Below are 21,754 nucleotides of genomic sequence, written 5' to 3' on the forward strand. Positions count from 1 at the left end.
TTTGCGATAAGGTAAAGTTCATCCGATTTGAAGGCGTATTACCTTCGATAATTCGTTCTCCAGCCGGTTTTTTGGTAACATTTTCCGCATTGGCAGCAATGTGCATGGCGGCTGTCAAGAAACGAAACCAAAAATTGTCATCTGTCCTCATGTTTATTGCTAATTGTTTAATTTTATAGTTACAGTGAAGCAATAAAGGTGTGAATTTATGTATTTTTAACTAAAAATAACAGTTCCCTCCTCTAACTCTATGCCAAACAAACCCACCTGAAAAAACCCCAGAAGAAATTCTTCAACACTTGAAAAAAATCCATGACGATCTCGCCCATTCCTACCCTAATTTGATCGTGTTGAATTATGTTTAAAGACATGGCTGATTCAGCGAGTGAGTCTGATTCGAGCAGCATTGACGGGGGCCCCATCATGATGCCCCCCAGCCCCATAACCAGGGAGCAGCTCCAAAAGCGGATAGAAAGCTTGCAGCAGCAAAATCGGGTGCTTAAAGTCGAACTCGAGACCTACAAGCTGCGGGTCAAGGCGCTCCAGGAGGAAAATCGCGGCCTGAGACAGGCCTCTGTCATTATCGTGAGTCCAAAACCTTCAAGCCTTGCCGTTTACTAACCCAAAATTGCAGCAAGCCAAGGCTGAGCAAGAGGAGGAGTTTATTTCAAACACTCTTCTTAAGAAGATTCAAGCGTTGAAGAAGGAAAAGGAGTCTTTAGCCCACCACTATGAAAGGGAGGAGGAGTGTCTTACCAACGATCTCTCGCGGAAACTCACGCAGCTGCGACAGGAGAAGTGCCGACTTGAACAAACTCTAGAGCAGGAACAAGAGTGCCTTGTTAACCGTCTAATGAGAAAAATTGAGAAACTAGAAGCTGAGACGCTGGCCAAGCAGAGCAACTTGGAGCAGCTGAGACGCGAAAAAGTAAGATACATGGGGAAAAAATTACACATTAAATTTAAAAAATTAAATTTGTACTTTAAATAATTTATTTATTTCTTCAAGAGTTAGTTTCATTTGTGTAATATCTATAATACTTTAATAATTAGGTCGAGCTTGAGAACACTCTTGAGCAGGAGCAAGAAGCTCTCGTTAACAAGCTCTGGAAGCGCATGGACAAGCTCGAGGCCGAGAAGCGAATGCTTCAGATCAAATTGGACCAACCGGTCTCAGATCCGGCGAGTCCTCGTGACATCAACAACGGCGATACTGCCACCAATCTCAGTGCCCACATCCAGACTCTCCGTTCGGAAGTGGCCCGTTTGAGGCAAACATTAGCAATCAGCCAACAAGAGCACACCCAGAAGATGCAAAGATACGCGCAAGAGGAACGCAACATCAAGGAGGAGAACTTGAGGTTGCAGAGGAAGCTGCAGTTGGAGGTGGAGAGGCGCGAAGCTCTCTGTCGCCACCTCTCGGAGAGCGAAAGCTCGCTGGAGATGGAGGAGGAGAGGCATTACAACGAGCAAGTGCTTGGGGCCAGGCAGCACACGGTGTCGCCGGTTCCGTACAATCCGTCGCCTAGCCAGAGTCGCCCCCTGAGTCCAGGTGGGAAAAACATTTTTTAAGCTCCTAATTGTAAGATAAAACCAGATATTGTCGGGTTCCTATAAAAAACATACCGAAAAAATATATATTTAAACTCTGCCTTCTATTAAACTATGTTAGTTATTTCAAAAAATACAAAGTCTTATTTTGTGTATTTGCGTATCTTCGCTGTAACAATTATGTTTTTTTATTTTTAACACCAATTAATCGATAATCCGTGAACCCCTTGTAACAATTAGTTCGGATGTAGGTGTTATACTGTGATGTTTTTAGGTTTGTCGTCGATGCAAGCCCCATCCCCGCGCGACTCGCTAATCGTGGGCCCCCCACGCTGTCCGACTTGCGGTCAATTACTAACGGCGGCTTGCGTGCCTGCTTTGCACAACGTGGGTTCCAGCAGCCCCCCGGCCCCGGCCCACCGAAGGACCAGCGAAAGATTCATCAAGCCGGCGATTCCAGCACCACAGCCCGCTAGTCCCATGGATACTTCAATCACTAAAGAATAAGATAAAAAAGGTGTCGAGTTGACAAATAAGTAATCATGTTGATGGGCTTTCGTTTTGCAGGTGGTGAACATTTGTTGGTTTTCTCTGCATGTTATTTGTATAGGGGCTTTAAAGTTCGAAACAAATAAATTTAATAAAACTACATGGTGTTACTGTGAAACTAATGGATACATAATTTTTTCTTATTTAGATATATTATACTTGGATTTTTCGATTTTCGGGCAGCTGTTTTTGATTAATTTCGGGATCTGCTTTGCTTTTAATATGTGTACTTAATGATGTTATATGATAAAGGGAGCTTCATTGTGGTCAGCTCTACTAAAATATTTCCATATTTGAATGTTTACAAGTGATCTTTCAATCTAGCAACGGCAGTTGTCACAGGTCCGATGCCATGTTGAACCATTGCCAACAATTTTCACAATGTTTGTGATATGTGAGTTTTTGTTAATTAAAATTGTGACACGATTTCTTAACAATTTCGTTTAGTTTGTACACTGCACTCTGCCAAACTTGTTTTCTTAGTATTCATTATTTTGTCATGCAATAATAAATCTAGCTTACGTTTTAAGTAATGGATATCACGTTTTTTATTTGTAACACCATTTCAATTAAGTAAGTTTAATTGAAATGTTGAAGGTTATTTATCCGATTTGTTACATTCATAACACTAGAAATTACGAATTAAAGACTATTTAGTTTAGAGTTAGGTGTTTTTTAGATTAACATCTCAAAAATTGACACTACAGGTGGCAATTCAAAAAAATTGTGAAAAGTGATATTAGGATATAAACTCATTAGTTTCATTGGTGGAATTACATTATCATCTTGATTTGCCAAATTTCTAAATTTAAACAAAATTCTTCCCTTACTAAATTAAAAGCCAATGAAAACTTTCGGTGACTATTTCAGGGTCATATGTTAGTCTAGGATAACATTTTGTTAATGTGAGTTTGAGATATTTGTTATGTTTTTAGTAAACTGATGTATTTTCCTGAAAATGTTGTTTTTATCTTGTTTTTTTTGTAAAAAAAGCTATTCTATTTAGTAAACGCTGTGAATCATAAAAAAGATTACATTGGCCTATTGCACCAACAGTCCCAGAAACAAATGATTCTGAATAAACAACTGGCTTACGAATTTCCTGTAATCTTTACGCTACGAATTATTTTCTATTTTAATAATTTGTATAAGGTTGAATGATATGTAATGGTTTTTAAATAATAATAAACACTTAAAAGCAATCGTTTTTAAATTTTGCGCCCATCTCTTACGCCATTTTTGTTTGTTCTACTAACTGCATTACCGACCGATCCTTCTCTTTTCATCCGGGTGAAGTGTCAAGATGGTAAGTCCGTACCGATTTTTTAATAAATCAACAATCATCCGTGTTATTTATTATTAAATTTGGCCCAAATTACGTTAAATTAACAATTGGAACCTTGTTTCTCACATTGTATTCATTATTTATCCGTATTAGTGCCTCACAAGTCAATAATTGTCGAAAAAAGATCGTCATGTCAACATTTAAAAACACGTTAGTTTTGTTCGAAAAAACTAAACCACCTTCTGCGAAAAGTGTTTTTCCTGCTCATTTTCGCGAGTTGTGTTTTTCCAGGTTGTAAAGTGATTGTTTTGTGCTTTTATGACATTGTTGGCGTTCCGGCCCTAACCACTATTTTTTAGGCGCGAGGTCCCAAAAAGCATTTGAAGCGTCTCAATGCGCCCAAAGCATGGATGTTGGATAAACTGGGGGGTGTGTTCGCCCCTCGGCCTTCCACCGGCCCCCACAAGCTACGGGAGTCTCTACCTTTGGTTATCTTCCTGCGAAATAGGCTGAAGTATGCCTTGACCAACTCAGAAGTGACGAAGATTGTTATGCAAAGATTGATTAAAGTTGACGGAAAAGTTAGGACAGACCCCAACTACCCCGCGGGTTTCATGGGTACGTTTTCATTTTTGTCCAAGTTTTGGGACCGCAATAGTGATTTTTAGATGTTGTGACTATTGAGAAAACTGGGGAATTCTTCCGCTTGATTTATGATGTTAAGGGAAGGTTCACAATCCATCGCATTACTGGAGAAGAGGCCAAAGTGAGTGAATGCTTTTTTAAACCGTTTCAGGGAAAAATTGATGAAAATCGATAAAAGGCACAGGGTTGAGCTTCGCTCCCCCTAAATGTGATTCCTAATGAACACATCTTACTCATCTGATTTTGTGCACTAAAATTACGAAACTCAGTCGTTGATTTTTTATTGGTAATTATTATTATTAATATTTTTTAGTATAAATTGTGCAAAGTGAAGAAAGTACAGACAGGCCCCAAGGGCATTCCCTTCTTGGTGACCCGCGACGGACGCACTATCAGATACCCAGACCCCATGATCAAAGTGAATGACACCATTCAATTGGAGATTGCCACTTCGAAAATTCTTGATTTTATCAAATTTGAGTCCGGTAATTTGTGTATGATTACTGGAGGTCGTAACTTGGGGCGTGTCGGTACAGTGGTGAGCCGAGAACGTCACCCAGGTTCCTTCGACATCGTTCATATTAAGGATGCAAATGGGCACACCTTTGCAACTAGGTAATTTATTTTATTTTATTGTATTGAAGGCCCTATCGAAGCTATCTTTTGTTGCTTTCCTGGCAAAAGATAGTCAAAGTGTGGCCGAAATTAATTTTCTGTAATTGGTCACTGATTAGCCCTATCATGGTTATTACAGTATTACCCAAACAGGAGACATTTTTTTGTTTATTTAAAGACTTTCTTGTGATACGTGATTTATTTTCAGGCTTAATAATGTATTTATCATTGGAAAGGGTAGCAAACCCTATGTATCCCTTCCAAGAGGTAAGGGAGTCAAATTGTCCATCGCTGAAGAGAGAGACAAGAGGTTGGCCGCCAAGACCCAATAATGTTGTAAGGTTTACAATATTTTCAATAAAATGTAAAATCCTAATTTGAGTTTCATTTCCCTTTATCCACAATCACCAGCAAACTTTTTACGAGTTACAATTGTATCCCCCTCATTGATATGAATTTTCCTTTCTCTGTTATTTATGAAAAATGCAAAACGATATTATCTGATGAGTAAAACTATCGGGAAAAAAAATGGAGGGTTTAAATATTTATTGAATAAATAAAGGAGCGGTTGAAATCGTTTGCCAAAAAGGTGCAAAATAAAAAGGGATAGAATAAAAAAAAGTTATATCAATATTTTTATTAGAGTAAGAAACATACAACGTTAAAAAATGGTTTATTTTTTAACCGCGGCAGCCGCCTCATCTTCCCTTTGATAATTCTGCAGCACCTCCTGTTTCTTAGCAGCGATCCTTTCCTCACGCCGTTTCCTGGCCTCCTTCACCTTCAACCTCCTGGCATCAGCCTGGTCATTCAGCATCTTGGCGCGCGCCTTCTCGGCCTTCTTTTTATGGATGTACTCCATAAGAACCCTCTTGTTCTTGAAGACGTTGCCCTTGGCCTTCATATACAGCGAATGGTAAAGATGTCTGTCGATCTTTTTGGCCTCGCGATACTTCTTGAGGAGCCTCCTCAAGACCCGCATCCTCTGTATCCAGAGCTCCTTCTGGGGCATACGCGCATTGGCTGTACCTTTCCTCTTGCCGAAGCCGCAATGGCGTCCCTTCCTGCGGGCCTCCGTGTTCTTGCGGACGCGGGCTCTGGAGTGCACAGCGACGGGTTTTTTGATGATGAGACCATCTTTGATCAATTTACGGATGTTCTGGCGTGAATTCGTGTTGGCGATCTCGTTGATTTCGTTCGGATCTAACCATACTTTTTTGCGACCGCATCGCATCACGGAAGCGGCGAGCCGCTTCTGGAGCTTCAAGGAACTCATTTTTCACCTTTGAGACACACAAATATTCGCCCAAATTGCGAAATTTGGGCTAAATCGTCAAGCTACAACGTGCGCGGACTTGACAGAAGACAGAAAGGAAGTACCAACCACAAACGAACAGGAAGTTGGTCTTAGGGGGAACATGGTCGCCAACCGTCGGGTTTGATGGACAGTCGTATTTTTATTTGTGATAAGAATGATATAACAAAGGTTCCACTCGTTATCAATGTGTTTACAACTGAGCAAATGAATTTGCGACAAGGGTTTTTTCGGGTGGAATTCCATTTAGGTATGACGTTACTTGTTTTTACCTAAGCCAGATTGACTTAAGTTGTTCAGCACCCCCTGGCGAAGTAGGGGGCAAGTTCCCAATTTACTTAACTTAAAATTAAAATACCTCCTTGTTTTTGTTTTTGTATGTCGACATTGGGATGTGTAATGTGGTAGTTTTTATTTTTTTCACACCATGGAGGTCTGGAACTGCCCCGAAAAAGTGCAAAATCAAAATGAAAATTCATTCATGTTGAACAACGATTTTATCGACGACACTTTCGACTTTAGTTTTAATAATGTGTACGAAAAAGCGACCGAAAACCTTACGAAATATGACGATAAAGAGAAAAATTCGACAAGTCTTGTTAAATTGGAAGAAAACGATGAAAATGCCGGGTAAGCTTGCAATGACCAAATTTAGTAATCCATGATTTTGGATTCAGCTGTTTCGGCTTGCAGCTCAAATGGACATAAACATTGTAACCAAACAATCGAACTAACGCATATTTTGAGGCTTCTTAACATTTTTAATCCCTAATCGCCCAAATAAGTAAAAAATATAGCGGATAAGGTTATAAAATTAAATTTTGACGTCCGAGGCTGGGTTCACATGTTGCAGGATTCGCCTATGGCGAGTCACGTGGGACAACGAGCCAATCATGCAACGGCATTTTCCGTAAAAATTTTCCGTGTGAACGCAGCCTCAAAAATCTATCATTTGACAGATAGTTCTGAGGTTATGCCATTTATTTAATTGAACTTAAAATATCAACAATAATGATCGCTACAACATGGTACAGACGCCTAACAAGCGGTGCCTTTTTAGTTACATCCATCATACGGTTTCTTTGGACGAAATTTACATGCACATCCATCCGGGGGCTTCCAAGAAAATGCCGGAAAAACCATCCCATGCCACCTTGACAATCACAAGTACAGACCCCACAACCAAAGAAACCACAGTAAACCGTTACAATTGCGAATACGACGGTTGCACTCGAACCTACAGCACTGTTGGTAACCTGCGAACACACATGAAAACCCACAAAGGTAACAAAAAACTACTAAAACGGCCGAATAAACCCAATTTTAGGTGAATACAGGTTTAAATGTACAGAATCCAACTGCGGCAAGGCCTTTTTGACCTCATACAGTCTAAAAATACATATCAGAGTTCACACCAAAGTGAAGCCTTTTGAATGCAAAAGCCCCGGTTGTGATAAAGCGTTCAACACTTTGTACCGGTTAAGGGCCCACGAGCGGTTACATAACGGCAAAACGTTTAATTGTGAGTCCGAAGGCTGCATGAAGTTTTTTACCACACTGTGTGACTTAAAGAAACACACTCGTACTCACACCCGTGAAAAACCTTACAAGTGAGTGCCTTTGATGCAAAAATGTAGTAAAACAATACTTTTTGTAGATGTAAGGAGGACGGGTGTGGGAAAGCGTTTACAGCAAGCCACCACCTGAAGACCCATCAGAGGATCCACAGTGGGGAGAAGCCCTACATTTGTAAAGAGTCAAGTTGCAGTCGGGCTTTTGCAACTCTTCATAGCCTCAAGTCGCACATAAAGACCCACCAGAAGTCCGAACTTAAGTTGGAAGGTCAGGAGGAAAAGGACGATTCAGTCAAACCTGAGCTTGGGGAAAATGAACGGCGAAATAATGATATCAATGTGCCTTTTGATTTTGAGGGAAGCTACACGATCGGGAGTTTCGGAAGTGCCTTAGATACCTGGGATGACTTGGAGAAAGCTGAGTCCAAGAAAAGTGGTGAGTGAGAGGTGTGGTTTGGTATTTTTAATCTCACCTTCGGCTTATTAATAGTCAATTATGAGGCACACCGGTTGGCATGCCCGTATTTTTACAAATACATGTTTCATAATATTATTGTTTGTGTTTTTTGTGACACAGTAAATACGGTGAAAATATTCGCATACTTTTTTTGTTATTTGCTTCACAATTGAACTTTATTTGCATCGTCTCAGCGTAGAATTTGCACTAATGCCAAGAAATTAATCGCTTCATTTACTTAATGCGTTATTTATGTTAGCTTTTTCCTATCTAATGAGATCTTGGAAACTTGGAAAGGTTTTATGTAGTTTAGTTAGTTGCGGGACAAACGAGGCTATTTTTGCGCTTGTATTTTAAGAATTTGCTTCAAAATAGAAAATTGTTTTATTACTTTTGCAAAAAATCGTTTGCACGTTCCGTGGAAAAGGTTCAAATAGTTTCGCAATCGTTTTTGGATAGAAACTAAATAATATTCACTATTAGAGCTGTGACTAAATCAAGTAAAGGAAAATTATTAATTGGAAAAATAATTAAAAACACACAAAACGGTGGTGAATTGGATGTTGTTTGTAACTTGATCCTGAAGATAACCAAATAATTTTTGGTCGAAACATGTAGCGTTTAAATAAAATTTGAGGGAAAAGGGCTGGTTTTCTTTCTCCCACAAGAATGGATCTATATACATTAAAAATAATTAACTTAATCACAGATTAAGGAAACAGTGTGGGCGTTTAAATTTTTTTTATTTTTATTTTGTTACTTGTAATCAACAGTATTGAAATCCAGTACTATAAACTGCTGTTTCACAATAATTGTTGTGTATTTAGTATTTTTTTAATTTTTTTTATGATTCAGCAAAATAATATGGAGCTAAAACTGTTACTGTTACTCAACAAGCGCCTGCAATAAATAAGTATGTTTAATCTATCAGAATCTTTTTTGCGTTGTGCATTTGTCAATAGATATGTTTAAAATGAGTTGCACTATTGAATTATTTATTTTAAGGACTGAAGAATAAATAAATAAATAGTCAATGTTGAGATATTTACATTGCAAACATCGGAGAAATGTTATGATTTATTTCATTTGCCGATAACTTACAACTGACAAAATAATCCGATTTTTTAAACATCTTATTTACGTGTACAGAGTGGAAACAAAAACACTGTGTTTAAAGCCACCATTTAACAGTTGTTAATTTCTTTACGAAACCCCCATGGTTTTTTTAAATAATAATATTGTTTTCAAATGGTTTTGTTTTATTTAATTATTAAAATTGCGAAGATTTTATGAAGTTGACCAAAAAGTCGTGGTAGTAGAGCGTAATTCGAAAACTGAAAGGAATTAAAAAATATTTTCATAAATTATCTCATTTTTAACACGCTTTTAACAATTTATTATTTTTTTTGTAAAGTCAATAGTTTAGGCAAAAAACGCTCGATTTCAGACTTTCGCGGACTTTATTTATCCAAGCTCTGCTTGTTACTTATTTTGAAAACTTGTAGAATTTGACGCATACTGTGCTTATGTTTGCAGATGTCACCACGAAACAAGTACCTGAACCTAACAATCTAACCGAATCCAACCTAGAACCAGTCAATTTCGACAACCTATTTAAAAACTCGTACAACCTAGTCAACAACAACTACATCGCTCGAAACCCCGACGCCAGTCTCCCACCCCTAACATTAGACAACAAAGCCAAATACGCCGCTGTCATCGAAGCCGACCTAAGTTCCCAGTTCGAAATGGCCAACGGTTTGAAAAATTACGCGACGGTCAACACTGCCGAACCAATTCCCACCCAACTTCCTTACAACATTGGCACCGAGAACATCGAGAACGGCAAAGCTGGAGAGACCCTAAACGACACCCAAATGGAACTCGAAGACAGTTCCATAATAACAGAAATCGAAGACGCAGGGATAAATTTTGACGTTGATATGTTCGATAATGTGTTCAACGACGATAAAAATAAAAAAGTCAACGTAATAAGCGTGAAAAAAATCGTGCCTCCGGAGAATGATCTAGTGAACTTGGACAAGCAGATTTACACTCCGGAGGCCCTTCAGATGTCGCTGGCGTGCGACGAAGAAGTGCCTTCGATGTGGGTGGACGTCATGAACTACTACAACTCGGGCCAAGCCAATGTCTTTGAACAGAACACAATCGACGACAGTCAAGTCATCGCTGTACCGACGGCCGTCCAATCATACGTCAATCTCCCCCCACTCCAAACAACTGACAATCAGCTCGACAGCACCTACAACCAATTGAACAGCTTCCTGATGCAGAATCTGGAACAAACGACTAACACCGACGCCAACTTGCTGAAGAATTTAACAGCCGAGGCTGACATTTGCAAATGTGTGGACTGCAAATGCGATTCGGTCAATAATTGTCAAAATTGCGAAGGTCACGATCGGGCTGAGGCGCCCCAAGCTCAAAACTGCCAATCTAAGGTCAGTTGCTGCAGCAAGCCAGTGAAGAATCTAGGGTGTGGAGGGGACAAAAATGATTGTTGTGTCGTCGTTTGTTTGAAGACTTTGGACCAGTTGAGGCAAATTCTGAATATGGCGAGTACTTGCGGAGGGTTTCAGAATTTAACGCTGGGGTGCATCAAAGGGGGGCAGTTTTGCGCCGTGCAAAAGTAGACCGCTTAAGCCGAATTAACGTAGCATTGTGATTGGATAGGGCCAAAGTGCTGTTAACTTTAGATGTACTAATTTCCGTGTGATGTGCCAAAAATAGTGTAGTGCAATAATATTACGTTGTGATATTTACAATTTTTTAACAAATTATGTAACTTTTTTAAGCTAGTGTAGTCGAGTGCAGCTGGGGCAGACGTAAGGGCGCGCCGTTGCTTCTGCCGCGCGCTGTACAAGTATTCCTCAACTTCCTCGATAATTGTAATTGTAATACTTGCGCGTACTAATGAGAGAGCAGCCGTGAAGTTTACATTCTAGTCATTTTACTTTAATTCTCCTGTTACTTATTGCCCTTCAAGGCTTATGTATGGTAAAAGTTGAATACATATTCTTAATAAAATATTATTTGACATTTTCTGTGTTTTAATTTGCGTAAAAGTTAAATTACTTACCTTAATATCTATTAAATAAAGTATTGGCTGCCTGTACGGTCACATTCTGCGGTCGCATGAAGTATGCATGAGGCCGCTAAAACAATGAAGTCATGGTGTGGGGTTTTTCAAATAGAACACAAGAATAAGAGAGGATTTCAATCAAACGAGATGAACTCATGACTTTATGCAAGAGGTGGGCAAAGCGTCGCAATTCTACTACTCCTTATTGACTTTGGTTATATCCTGCCTGCTTCTTCCTATCTGCCTACATTAAGAATCTCTGCTAGAAATGAACGCGGTATTCGTGTTTGAGATAAAAACACTTGTGAGACAACCACAACTTCGAACAGCAGGTTTGAAGGCAAGCGAATTTTTGTTTTTCGGTTGTACTACCAAGGCACTAACTTAATTTTTGTTATTGAATATGGAACTTACGACCCCATAAGAAAATAAATAACCACATGCACATAAGTGTAAAGAACTAATTTCTTAAATTTCTAAGCGTTTCAAATATGCAATTAACTCGATTTCTAATCCGATTTCGTCAAAAATAAACCGAAAAATTACAAAAATTGAGAATTTCTGTATTTTTAGGCACTTATGCACTTTTTTTTAAAATAATAACGATCTATTGTGATGTTTTTTTAAACTGCGCTGATAATTCATTAAATTACGGTGAAAACTGCAGTTTCTTTGTCTTTTTGCGATTTATTGGCACATGTATTTTAGCTAGGAACGCAATAACAAGTAGAATTTAATAGGAGTAGAATTTAAAGTTGTTATCATTTTAAAAGAATTTTGCGTTTATTAGTTTAATAAAGATATTAACTTGAATTCCCGTTTTACATAATCAGATCATTTTTTATGTTTAATTTCTTCAGAGCGTTAAAATTTAGCGTCAATTCCAAAGTCATCATGACTTTAAACAGCGAATCGTAAAATCCAAACTGAAGATAACACTAAGACTGTTCAATAGTCGTTCAACTGCGTCAGTAAGTGTTCGATAAACCCACCAACATGTTACTCCTTACTGCAATCGAGCTGAGCTCGGTTTTCATAATTTCCCTGCTTTTCGCCTATTACCTCTACTACCGCTACTGTTTCACCTACTGGAAAAAACGAGGCGCGCCTCAACTCACCCCGACTTTTCCCGTTGGCGACTTATCCACGGCCGCTTGGGGCAAGGAAAGTGTTTATTTGCGTCTTCAAACGCTTTATCACAAATTCAAAGATGCGGGGCATAAATTCGGGGGTATTTACTTCCTCAATGGCCCTATTTACTTCCCCGTCCATCCTGACTTGATCAAGAGACTGCTGGTGACCGATTTTGAGCATTTTGTGGACCGGGGAATGTACATAGACGAGGAGAAGTTGCCTTTAACGGCCCACATTTTTTCAATGAAAGGCGAACAGTGGAAGAACGTTCGCATGAAGTTTACCCCGACTTTCACTTCAGGAAAAATGAAAAGTATGTACAATATTTTGGTCCAAGTGTCGCAGCATTTGATCAAAACGCTCGATCCAGTGGCCGAGCAGGGGCTTGAAGTCGATATTAAGGAACTCTTAATGAGATATACGACCGATATTATCGGGTCCACTGCGTTTGGTGTTGACTGTAACAGTCTTGATAACCCCAATACTGAGTTCAATCGCATGGTGGCGATGATTTTTAACAACCCGTCGTGGAAATTGTACAAAATGGCACTGGAGGAGGGGTTGCAAAACCCGGGGAATATCATCAAAATTGCACATGATAACAAAGTCGTGCAAAAATATTTCAATGACTTGGTTCGGGACACGATCGAATATCGCGATAAGAATAACATTGTCCGAGACGATTTTATGAACATTTTGATGCAAATGCGATCGACTGGCATGGAGTTCAAGGAAATTGTTGCACAAGCTTTCCTGTTTTTCACCGCCGGGTTTGAAACTTCCTCGTCTACTATGAGTAACTGCATTCACGAACTGGCCCACAACCAGGAAATTCAGGATAAATTGAGGGAAGAAATCCACGAGAATTTGGGCCGGGAGTCCTCGAAATACACCTATGACGACGTTCTAGCCTTACCTTATTTGGACAAATGTGTCAAAGGTTTAACATCGTTCGGTTTGAAAACAAAATTTTTTAACAATATTTGCAGAAACTTTAAGAAAATATCCACCGGTGGCAATGCTCAACCGAATTTGTGTCAAACCGTACAAAATTCCAGACACTGAGACTGTGGTGGAAGTCAATACTCCGGTCATAGTCTCAGTTTTAGGACTTCACCGAGACCCGGAATACTTTCCGGAGCCGTTAGAATTCGACCCCGAGAGGTTCAGTAATAGTAATAAAATTGCACCTTTTACGTATTTACCGTTTGGTGATGGCCCCAGGAACTGCATTGGTGAGTCAAAATAATAGAAATATTTTTTTAAATAATTTTTAGGTTTGAGGTTTGGTTTGATGCAAACAAAGTTGGGCCTTGCAACCTTGCTTAATGATTTCAAGTTTTACCCAAGTCCTAAATCGCCGCGACATTTGGCCGTCGACCCGAGTACTACCACGCTTGTGTTCAGTGTTTTGAACGGAGTCCATACGAAAATTGTTAAAGTTTGATTTTTTGTTATTATTTTTTTCAAATAAATGAACTAATTATGTGCTGGGTTTTTTTAATATATTTTTGTTTATTACTAAACGAATTTGTCTAAAAATTGATGTATTTGTCTTTTGACGTTTTTTACGTTTACATAAATTGCTACTTTATTGGAATTCTGAGTTTTAATAAAACGTTTAATAATCAATCAAGTCAAGTAAAATTTTCGTGGTTTCTGCTGGCCTGTCTTTGGACACAAAAGTTACGTCTCCTTACGACACTTTATCCAAGACTTTATCACTTTTGTGGTAAAGGTAAATAAAACAATTTTTATTTGTAGATTAGTGTTATTATTATTTATTAATCACCATGATAATGAAATTAGTTTATTAAATAACTATTAAATGGTACAACAATTAAACAAAATCACAATTTTTCGACTTTCACAATTATGCCTTTTGCTGGCACCATCGCTAGTGACTTTGAAGGCCTGTCGTATTCCACAAATTTGGGAGTCTTCGGACTTGGCAAAAACCTAAATTGTGAAATAAGTGCGGCAATTCCAAGTTTGGTTTGAAGTTTTCCATAACGCATACCTGAAATAATTATCAAAAAATTATCACACGTTTAGTAAATAAAAAAAATCACCAATGCAAAATCTGGGTCCGTCTCCGAAAGGCAAAAACGTGAAAGGGACTTGCTCCAGGCCTTCACTAAACCTTTCAGGGTCAAATTTCAGGGGCTCCGGAAAATATTCAGGATCTCGCTGAAGTCCCAACAGCGAGATTAAAACCGGGGTGCCTTTATCTATGACCACGTTAGTACCGGGGACTTTGTAGGGCTTGACACAAATTCGGTTGAGGAACCCTAAGACGGGGTACAACCTCAAGGTTTCTGCAAAAAAATTGTAGATTTCGAAGTCTTGAATTGATTTTTACCGTTGAATACTTTATCCAAGTATGGTAATTTGAAAATATCGTCATAGGTGTATTTGGTAAAGTCGGTACCCAAGTTATCCAAAATTTCTTTCCTGAGCTTATCTTGCAAATCCTGGTGGTAGGCCAGCTGGTGGATGCAGTAACTTATCGTCTGTGAGGAAGTTTCAGCGCCCGCCAGAAAGAACAGAAAGCTCTGGGCGGCAATTTCATTGAAGGACAAGCCTTCCTTGTCCCTGATTTCCAAAAGTAGCGACAGGAAGTCTTTCCGGACAATTTTATTCTCGTCGCGATGAGTCACAGTTGTGCGGACGAGGTCCATGAAGAACTTTTCCATCGATTTGTTGCTTAAAACCACCCGTAGTAAACTGCCCGGGTTTTGAAGCCCTTCTATTAGTATCGATTTGAAGAACAACCAGTTGGACGGGTTGAAGACATTTAACACAACTTTGGACAACTCGTTGTCCGGATTTTCCAAAGTGTGGCCTTCCATTCCGAACGCGGCGTTGAAAATAATGTCGGAGGTGAAATTCGCTGACGTGTATTTTATATTAATCTCTTCGCCCGTTTCCGCTTTTGGTTTCACAACGTTTATGAAGTTTTCGGTCATTTTGATGAAAATCTCGTACATGGTTTTGAGTTTTCCTGAGGTGAACGTGGGGGAAAGCTTCATTCGGAGGCTTTTCCATTCGGTTCCTCTCATGGAAAACAGGTGTGTGCTCAGAGGGAAGTTTTGTTCGTCGTAGAAAACTCCGCGATCGACGAAATGGTCAAAGTCAGTCGTGAGGATTGACTTGACGATTTCTGGGTCAATTGGGAGGTATACAGGGCCGTTGAAAAAATATAAACCGGCATGTTTGTGCCCTTCGCGCTTGAATTCTCTGTAATAGTCTTCAACTGTAACGAAAAGATTTTCTTTGCCTAGGACTGGCTTAAGGATGTTTCCGGCAGGGAATTTCGGAGGGGTTGTTGGAACACCTTTCTTTTTCCAGTAGTTGAAGCAGTACCCGTAGTACAAGTACCACGAAAGCAAAGATATCGTAATAAAAGTGCACAAAAGTTCAAACACTGTCGTGTTGTTCATATCGAATTTAAACATGTTGCCGCAAGTTTACAACTGAAAGTATGTGTGGTCCCGTTAGATATTTATTATACCTTTGACCGCTGGATGCTCTTATCTCAAGAAAATAAATGTTATTATTGTTGTCTTAAAAAGTGAAAATAATAATGACATGGCCTTTTTTGGGTTTTTGCTTGTAACTGAACTGTTATGCAAATGAAAATTATGTAATTTCTCATACAACAATAGTAAACTTTTGGTGTAGTAATTCATTTTGCGATATTTTTTTGCTGATATAAAACTTGATAGAACAATTACTTACCAATAATAAAATACACAATTTGCTTTTATCTACTTTATTTATATGTTTTTAAATATTTATTTACAATTTTTCTATTTTGACTGTTACGCCTTTTACCGGCACTAGTGATAACGATTTAGAAAAATTCTCAGGCTTTATTAATTCTGGCGTTTCTGGGCTTGGCTTAAACTTAAATTGAGACAACAGGGAGGCTACTCCAAGTTTCGTCTGTAGTTTTCCATAACGCATACCTGAAAATAAATTAGTACTAAAACAAAAAACACCTGATAAAAAATTACCGATGCAAAATCTGGGACCTTCGCCAAACGGCATAAACGTGAAAGGAACCAGAGAATTATCCTTTCTGAACCTGTCAGGATCAAATTTGAGGGGGTCAGGGAAGTATTCAGGATCTCGCTGAAGACCTAAGGTTGGAATTAGAACAGGTGTGCCCACGTCCAGTACTACATTGGTCCCCGGAACTTTATAAGGCTTGACACAAATTCGATTAAAGAAGCCCAAAACGGGGTACAACCTTAAGGTTTCTGCACAGTAAAATATTAGTTTTGCAAACGCTAAAATTTTACTAACCGTTAAGTACTTGCTCCAAATATGGTAATTTTAAGACATTGTCGTAAGTGTATTTTGTATAATCACTGCCCAAATTATCGAGAATTTCTTTTCGGAGTTTATCTTGTATATCTTCGTTGTACGCAAGAGAGTGGATACAGTAGCTTATTGTCTGTGCCGAAGTGTCATATCCGGCCAAAAAGAAGAGAAAACATTGGGCGACAATTTCATTAAATGACAACCCTTCCTTATCTCTGATTTCAAGCAACAGTGACAGGAAATCGTTCCGAACTATTTTATTTTCGTCCCTATGTTTGACAGTATTTTTTACCAAATTAACAAAAAATTCTTCCAATGCTTTATCGCTGATAAACGCCCGGACGATCCCTCCCGGATTTTTCAAACCCTCTAAAGCAAGCGATTTGATGACAATCCACGTCGAGGGATTAAACAAATTTTGCACCACGTTTCCTAACTTGCTATCAGGATTTTGCAAAGTGTTACCTTCAAGACCGAACGCCGTTGAAAAAATAATATCGGCTGTGAAGTTCGCCGCTATGTATTTTATATTAATATCCTCCTTCCTCCCCGCTTTTGGCTCAAGCGTTTCTATGAAATTTTGCGTCATTTTCATGAAAATCTCGTACATGGTTTTGAGTTTTCCGGACGAGAATGTTGGAGAGAGTTTTGTTCGAAGGTTTCTCCATTTTGAGCCCTTGATCGAGAAGAGGTGTGCACTTAGAGGAAAGTTTTTCTCGTCGACGAAAACCCCACGATCGACGAAGTGTTCGAAGTCTGTGGTCATTATAGACTTGACTATTTCTGGGTCAATAGGCAGGTACACAGGGCCGTTGAAAAAATAAAGTCCGGCATGTTTGTGTCCTTTTCGTTTGAATTCTTTGTAGTAGTTTTCAATAGTGATGAAAATATTTTCTTTTCCGAGCACTGATTTAAGGATGTTTCCGGTTGGAAAAGTTGGCGGATGGGTTGGGACTTGCTTTTTCTTCCAATAATTGAAACAATGAACGTAATAAAGGTACCACGAGACTAAAGAAAGTGAAATAACAAGACACAAAAGTACAAACATATTTGATATGTCTAATTTAAACAATTTGTTAAATCTGATACTCGAAACTACGTGAAAACTGCAAGCAACGTATTTATATAAGTGCGTATTTTGTCTAGTCACTCACTTAACTCACTTCAAAAGATAAATTACCCGGCGAATCCATGCAGTTGTGAAATAGCGAGATTAAAACATGATTACTGAAAAACCTCCTACTGCTATTGGCCGCTGGGTAAAGTGGGTACTTTCAATTACACAAAAAAATTGTGCAAGATTTCGTCAGATTTCGGTTCTCTTCGGTTAATCAAACAAAAGTTTTGGAAGTTGTTTTTATTTGCTTAAATGTATTACAATTTTTCTATTTTTACTGTTATGCCTTTCACCGGCGACATTGCCAACGATTTAGAAAACTTATCAAACTCAATAAACTCTGGAGTTTCCGGGCTTGGTTTAAACCTAAATTGTGACACTAGAGAGGCAATTCCAAGTTTGGTTTGCAGTTTTCCATAACGCATACCTGGAAGTCAAAATTCTGTATCAAAAAACACAGACTGTTCGAAAACCCACCTATGCAAAATCGTGGCCCTTCTCCAAAAGGCATAAATGTGAAAGGAACTTGAGAATTATCCTCACTGAACCTTTCAGGATCGAATTTGAAAGGATTAGGGAAGTACTCAGGATCCCGTTGAAGCCCCAAGGTTGAAATTAAAACAGGGGTTCCAACATCCAGGACTACATCAGTTCCTGGGACCTTGTAAGGTTTGACACAAATTCGATTCAGGAAGCCCAAAACGGGGTATAACCGCAAGGTTTCTACAAGTGAAGTGTCAGACTTGCAAAATGTATTTAAAACTTTGCACACCGTTAAACACTTTGTCTAAATATGGTAGTTTCAAAACGTCGTCGTAAGTGTATTTCGTAAAATCACTTCCCAAATTATCCACAATTTCTTTTCGGAGCTTATCTTGTACGTCTTGATTGTAAGCAAGAGAGTGGATTGTGTAACTTATTGTCTGTGATGAGGTTTCAAATCCCGCCAAAAAGAAAAGAAAGCATTGAGCCACAATTTCGTTAAATGACAGCCCTTCTCTGTCCCTTATTTCAAGCAACAGCGATAAGAAATCTTTTCGGACTACTTTATTTTCGTCTCTATGTTTGACAGTTTTTTTCACCAAATCAACAAAAAATTCTTCTATTGATTTGTTACTGATGAAAGCTCGTAGGATGCTTCCAGGATTTTGTAGACCTTCCAGAGCAAGTGATTTGATAACAATCCAAGTCGAGGGATTAAACAGATTTTTTGCCAAGTTCCCTAACTTGCTGTCAGGATATTGCAAAGTGTTACCTTCAAGACCGAACGCCGTTGAAAAAATAATATCAGCTGTAAAGTTCGCCGCTATGTATTTTATATTAATATCCTCCTTCCTCCCCGCTTTTGGCTCAAGTGTTTCTATGAAATTTTGCGTCATTTTCATGAAAATCTCGTACATGGTTTTGAGTTTTCCGGACGAGAATGTCGGAGAGAGTTTTGTTCGGAGACTTCTCCATTTTGAGCCTTTTATCGAGAACAGGTGTGCACTTAGAGGGAAGTTTTGCTCGTCAACGAAAACCCCACGATCGATAAAATGATCGAAATCCGTGGTCAGAATTGACTTGACAATTTCGGGGTCAATAGGCAGGTACACAGGGCCGTTGAGGAAATAAAGCCCGGCATGTTTGTATCCTTTGCGTTTGAATTCTTTGTAATAATTTTCAACACTGATGAAAAGATTCTCTCGTCCGAGGACGGGTTTGAGGATGTTTCCGGCCGGAAATTGTGGCGGGTGTGTTGGGACTTGTTTTTTCTTCCAGTAATTGAAACAATGGATGTAATAAAGATACCAGGACACTATAGAAAGTGAAATAAACAGGCACACAAGCTCGAACACTCCTGTATTAAAAACATCAAACTTAAACATGTTAGAATTAGAAACGAGACTAATGCAAATTTTTATAAGCTGCGTAATTTATACAGAGCGAATTTTGACTAGTCACGCACGCGATTCAGCACAAAAATGAATTACTAAAAGTATATGTTAGACAGCAGCAAAGAATTTTAGTCAACATCATTGTGTTATTAAGTTAATTGGTTATAAACTGATAAAACGGAATAAATATGTAATTATCAGCTGTCACTAATATTATCTATGAATAAATGATTGTTTTAGTTTCCCAATTCTTATAATTGTGATTTATAAATGACCAAAAATTAGCAAAACGATAACATCTGAAATAATTGGAAACAATCAAACTGTAATTAAGGAAATACTCAAAAGCTAGTTTTGACGACCTGCAGTCACACCTTTCAACGTCCATTAGTCGAAATGAAAGCAAATTGTCCACCACGTATAAAAACCACAGAATTTTAAATTTATCTTTATTTAAAATAGTACCGCTTAAACATGAATCTCTTCGTAAGTATAGCTTTTGTGTTGTGCATTCTCTGTTTGTTGAATTTAGGTGGCAACACTTTTCCTATTTGGATTCAATGCATCTTTGGCTTTATACCCAAGTGCCAATTACAAATCTGTGGTAGTTGAGAGACCGCAAGAAGTTTATGGTCTTCCTCACTTCAAAGTTCCTTCGATTATTTACGGAGTACCATCACGGACATTCGATCTCGACGTATCAGACTTGCTGGTGCAAGTAAGCGACAAGGAGGAAGTCCTGCAAGTACCATCAACCTCATACGGAGTACCACTGCAAAAAGTTGCAGTACCGAGTAAACCATCCGAAACCTATGGAGCACCAACGTTGCGTGCAACAGAAGTCTTGTTTGGTGGCGACATTTTGGCACAAAAACTGCCATCGACTTCGTACGGAGTACCAGTAGAGAATGTGATTTTCAAAAAACCGGCGCAAGATTATGGAGTGCCAACTCTGCACTCAACCGACTTTGTTGTTGTCCCAGAAAAACCGGTGGTGACAAAGATTGAAGTACCTTCGGTAGAATACGGAGTACCGGAAGTTGTGATTACGAAAAATTTTGAAACTTATGAGTTGCCAAAAGTACGCGTTCCTGTAGTCGAGTATGGAGTACCGGAGAAACCGAGCGAGGAGTATGGGGTTCCAAAAGTGAGAGTACCAGCCACTGTGTATGGGGTACCTCTTTGAATGTACTACAAATTTTTATTTGAATAAAAAATATTTAAGCTAACTAACGGTATTTTTTGTTTAATGCTTAAGCAAGTGTTTCTCTCGTTTAAAAAAGTCGTTTTTTTTTTAAATTTGCTGTCGGGTCAGACAGTCTTATTATAATGTGAAAAAATTTCACATTAAATTTGTCGATGTGGTTACGATGCTTTTTTACTTTAATTGAAAATAGATCGAAAAGAAACGGAAACATTAATTTAGTTGAAATGTAGTTCTGCCTGTTTCGGAAATTAACAATCTCGGAGTTCAGTGGGAGTAGGTCACCAAAAAACGCTTGATGCTTTTACAGCCTGTACTCGACTGTGAGCGCCATAAAATCCTGAATCCCGTAAAAAAACTTCTTTATGCGTCCCGCTAAGCATTCTAGTGGTAAACACTAAAGTAACCAGTGTTTTATGTTAAACAGAGCGCTGAATTATTTCCATTGCGGATTCTCTCTCGCATCCTTCTTGCAACACTATCTTCACATTTAATTTAAACGGGCAGTTTTCAGGCAATAAAAATGCACGCCTTCTGGTTTCATGAAAAACCGTCTTTTTATTTATTGCCTGCACCAGTTCTGACCCCAATCCCGCTCGAGCTTTTCCACAAACTCGCCCGGATTTTTCCCACTCGAACAACAAACGCTCGCATACAATAGCGGGCCGCGTTTCAGGAAAAGATAAGTTTTTCTTCCGACCGAGAAATTTGTTACAATCCGCGAAACATTTATACACATTAACATCGCAGGTTATTTATTTCGTCTGGCCCCTTTTAACTTTCGCATTTAGTTTATTGCCTCAGTTAGAGTCAGATTAGTGTTAAAGCGAATTATTAAATTTATTGTGTGGGAATCTGGGAGGGTTTCTTGAGCAAGGGACGGCCGGCCCGGGGGTGTTGCGCCGGTGAGGACCATAACGTGAGAAATCAGGTGCAGCAGAGTGGATAATGGGGCGCTTCGCTGGCTCCAGTGGTAGTTTGCCATAAACAAACAGCGAA

General features: G+C 38.9%; 9 protein-coding genes across 13 annotated transcripts; 5 read left to right on the top strand and 4 right to left on the bottom strand.

Annotated features, from left to right (window-relative positions):
* Positions 1–47: 47 nt before the first annotated feature.
* Positions 48–3,302, top strand: LOC657805 (uncharacterized protein). 2 transcript variants are annotated; one of them, XM_964240.5, is made up of 5 exons: positions 48–198; positions 368–585; positions 635–928; positions 1,054–1,552; positions 1,826–3,302. In XM_964240.5, exons 2-5 carry the CDS (start codon positions 370–372, stop codon positions 2,056–2,058), a joined length of 1,242 nt encoding a protein of 413 aa, XP_969333.1. In that variant the 5' UTR covers positions 48–198; positions 368–369; the 3' UTR covers positions 2,059–3,302. The 2 variants fall into 2 exon arrangements, with proteins under 2 accessions (XP_969333.1, XP_008193543.1); XM_008195321.3 differs by having other exon boundaries at positions 64–585.
* On the top strand, positions 3,295–5,021 carry RpS4 (Ribosomal protein S4). Its single transcript, XM_964169.5, has 5 exons — positions 3,295–3,406; positions 3,745–4,003; positions 4,054–4,151; positions 4,344–4,645; positions 4,854–5,021. Exons 1-5 carry the CDS (start codon positions 3,404–3,406, stop codon positions 4,975–4,977), a joined length of 786 nt encoding a protein of 261 aa, XP_969262.1. The 5' UTR covers positions 3,295–3,403; the 3' UTR covers positions 4,978–5,021.
* A 246-nt stretch (positions 5,022–5,267) lies between these two features.
* Positions 5,268–6,053, bottom strand: LOC657650 (large ribosomal subunit protein eL19). Its single transcript, XM_964097.5, has one exon. The coding sequence runs from the start codon at positions 5,919–5,921 to the stop codon at positions 5,319–5,321; it is 603 nt and encodes a 200-aa protein (XP_969190.1). The 5' UTR covers positions 5,922–6,053; the 3' UTR covers positions 5,268–5,318.
* A 15-nt stretch (positions 6,054–6,068) lies between these two features.
* LOC103313055 (uncharacterized) lies at positions 6,069–11,051 on the top strand. 4 transcript variants are annotated; one of them, XM_008195317.3, is made up of 6 exons: positions 6,071–6,210; positions 6,261–6,590; positions 7,021–7,244; positions 7,288–7,570; positions 7,618–7,970; positions 9,528–11,051. In XM_008195317.3, the coding sequence occupies exons 2-6, from the start codon at positions 6,388–6,390 to the stop codon at positions 10,643–10,645; spliced, it is 2,181 nt and encodes a 726-aa protein (XP_008193539.1). In that variant the 5' UTR covers positions 6,071–6,210; positions 6,261–6,387; the 3' UTR covers positions 10,646–11,051. The 4 variants fall into 4 exon arrangements, with proteins under 4 accessions (XP_008193541.1, XP_008193539.1, XP_015836030.1 ...); XM_008195318.3 differs by having other exon boundaries at positions 6,072–6,210; positions 6,394–6,590; XM_008195319.3 differs by lacking the exon at positions 6,261–6,590 and having other exon boundaries at positions 6,069–6,210.
* A 972-nt stretch (positions 11,052–12,023) lies between these two features.
* LOC657412 (cytochrome P450 346A2) lies at positions 12,024–13,717 on the top strand. Its single transcript, XM_963873.4, has 3 exons — positions 12,024–13,168; positions 13,218–13,463; positions 13,506–13,717. The coding sequence occupies exons 1-3, from the start codon at positions 12,091–12,093 to the stop codon at positions 13,673–13,675; spliced, it is 1,494 nt and encodes a 497-aa protein (XP_968966.1). The 5' UTR covers positions 12,024–12,090; the 3' UTR covers positions 13,676–13,717.
* A 305-nt stretch (positions 13,718–14,022) lies between these two features.
* Positions 14,023–15,718, bottom strand: LOC657336 (cytochrome P450 346B3). Its single transcript, XM_963801.4, has 3 exons — positions 14,591–15,718; positions 14,301–14,546; positions 14,023–14,248 (listed from the first exon to the last, which is right to left on the bottom strand). Exons 1-3 carry the CDS (start codon positions 15,684–15,686, stop codon positions 14,079–14,081), a joined length of 1,512 nt encoding a protein of 503 aa, XP_968894.1. The 5' UTR covers positions 15,687–15,718; the 3' UTR covers positions 14,023–14,078.
* A 269-nt stretch (positions 15,719–15,987) lies between these two features.
* On the bottom strand, positions 15,988–17,700 carry CYP346B2 (cytochrome P450 346B2). The gene is made up of 3 exons (NM_001170762.1): positions 16,540–17,700; positions 16,248–16,493; positions 15,988–16,199 (listed from the first exon to the last, which is right to left on the bottom strand). The coding sequence occupies exons 1-3, from the start codon at positions 17,603–17,605 to the stop codon at positions 16,030–16,032; spliced, it is 1,482 nt and encodes a 493-aa protein (NP_001164233.1). The 5' UTR covers positions 17,606–17,700; the 3' UTR covers positions 15,988–16,029.
* A 199-nt stretch (positions 17,701–17,899) lies between these two features.
* On the bottom strand, positions 17,900–19,661 carry LOC657187 (cytochrome P450 346B1). Its single transcript, XM_963658.4, has 3 exons — positions 18,447–19,661; positions 18,152–18,397; positions 17,900–18,101 (listed from the first exon to the last, which is right to left on the bottom strand). Exons 1-3 carry the CDS (start codon positions 19,540–19,542, stop codon positions 17,932–17,934), a joined length of 1,512 nt encoding a protein of 503 aa, XP_968751.1. The 5' UTR covers positions 19,543–19,661; the 3' UTR covers positions 17,900–17,931.
* A 161-nt stretch (positions 19,662–19,822) lies between these two features.
* LOC657105 (uncharacterized) lies at positions 19,823–20,780 on the top strand. Its single transcript, XM_963585.4, has 2 exons — positions 19,823–20,037; positions 20,084–20,780. The coding sequence occupies exons 1-2, from the start codon at positions 20,026–20,028 to the stop codon at positions 20,735–20,737; spliced, it is 666 nt and encodes a 221-aa protein (XP_968678.1). The 5' UTR covers positions 19,823–20,025; the 3' UTR covers positions 20,738–20,780.
* The last annotated feature ends 974 nt before the right edge of the window (positions 20,781–21,754 follow it).

The sequence above is a fragment of the Tribolium castaneum genome, chromosome 5 (genome assembly GCF_031307605.1).
Source record: "Tribolium castaneum strain GA2 chromosome 5, icTriCast1.1, whole genome shotgun sequence".
Lineage (NCBI taxonomy): Eukaryota > Metazoa > Arthropoda > Insecta > Coleoptera > Tenebrionidae > Tribolium > Tribolium castaneum.

Coding starts and splice junctions, on each gene's coding strand:
- LOC657336 (XM_963801.4), bottom strand. CDS start 15,686: ATGTTTAAATTCGATATGAACAACACGACAGTGTTTGAACTTTTGTGC. Junction 14,547..14,590: donor CTTGGATAAAGTATTCAACG/GTAAAAATCAAT, acceptor ATTTTTTTGCAG/AAACCTTGAGGTTGTACCCC. Junction 14,249..14,300: donor CGGACCCAGATTTTGCATTG/GTGATTTTTTTT, acceptor TAATTATTTCAG/GTATGCGTTATGGAAAACTT.
- LOC657187 (XM_963658.4), bottom strand. CDS start 19,542: ATGTTTAAGTTTGATGTTTTTAATACAGGAGTGTTCGAGCTTGTGTGC. Junction 18,398..18,446: donor TTTAGACAAAGTGTTTAACG/GTGTGCAAAGTT, acceptor CTTCACTTGTAG/AAACCTTGCGGTTATACCCC. Junction 18,102..18,151: donor AGGGCCACGATTTTGCATAG/GTGGGTTTTCGA, acceptor TTTGACTTCCAG/GTATGCGTTATGGAAAACTG.
- LOC657650 (XM_964097.5), bottom strand. CDS start 5,921: ATGAGTTCCTTGAAGCTCCAGAAGCGGCTCGCCGCTTCCGTGATGCGA.
- LOC103313055 (XM_008195317.3), top strand. CDS start 6,388: ATGGAGGTCTGGAACTGCCCCGAAAAAGTGCAAAATCAAAATGAAAAT. Junction 7,245..7,287: donor ACACATGAAAACCCACAAAG/GTAACAAAAAAC, acceptor ACCCAATTTTAG/GTGAATACAGGTTTAAATGT. Junction 7,571..7,617: donor ACCCGTGAAAAACCTTACAA/GTGAGTGCCTTT, acceptor TACTTTTTGTAG/ATGTAAGGAGGACGGGTGTG.
- CYP346B2 (NM_001170762.1), bottom strand. CDS start 17,605: ATGTTTGTACTTTTGTGTCTTGTTATTTCACTTTCTTTAGTCTCGTGG. Junction 16,494..16,539: donor TTTGGAGCAAGTACTTAACG/GTTAGTAAAATT, acceptor TTTACTGTGCAG/AAACCTTAAGGTTGTACCCC. Junction 16,200..16,247: donor AGGTCCCAGATTTTGCATCG/GTAATTTTTTAT, acceptor ATTTATTTTCAG/GTATGCGTTATGGAAAACTA.
- LOC657805 (XM_008195321.3), top strand. CDS start 358: ATGTTTAAAGACATGGCTGATTCAGCGAGTGAGTCTGATTCGAGCAGC. Junction 586..634: donor GACAGGCCTCTGTCATTATC/GTGAGTCCAAAA, acceptor CCAAAATTGCAG/CAAGCCAAGGCTGAGCAAGA. Junction 1,553..1,825: donor GAGTCGCCCCCTGAGTCCAG/GTGGGAAAAACA, acceptor TGATGTTTTTAG/GTTTGTCGTCGATGCAAGCC.
- LOC657412 (XM_963873.4), top strand. CDS start 12,091: ATGTTACTCCTTACTGCAATCGAGCTGAGCTCGGTTTTCATAATTTCC. Junction 13,169..13,217: donor TTTGGACAAATGTGTCAAAG/GTTTAACATCGT, acceptor CAATATTTGCAG/AAACTTTAAGAAAATATCCA. Junction 13,464..13,505: donor TGGCCCCAGGAACTGCATTG/GTGAGTCAAAAT, acceptor AATAATTTTTAG/GTTTGAGGTTTGGTTTGATG.
- RpS4 (XM_964169.5), top strand. Junction 4,004..4,053: donor CTACCCCGCGGGTTTCATGG/GTACGTTTTCAT, acceptor AGTGATTTTTAG/ATGTTGTGACTATTGAGAAA. Junction 4,152..4,343: donor TTACTGGAGAAGAGGCCAAA/GTGAGTGAATGC, acceptor AATATTTTTTAG/TATAAATTGTGCAAAGTGAA.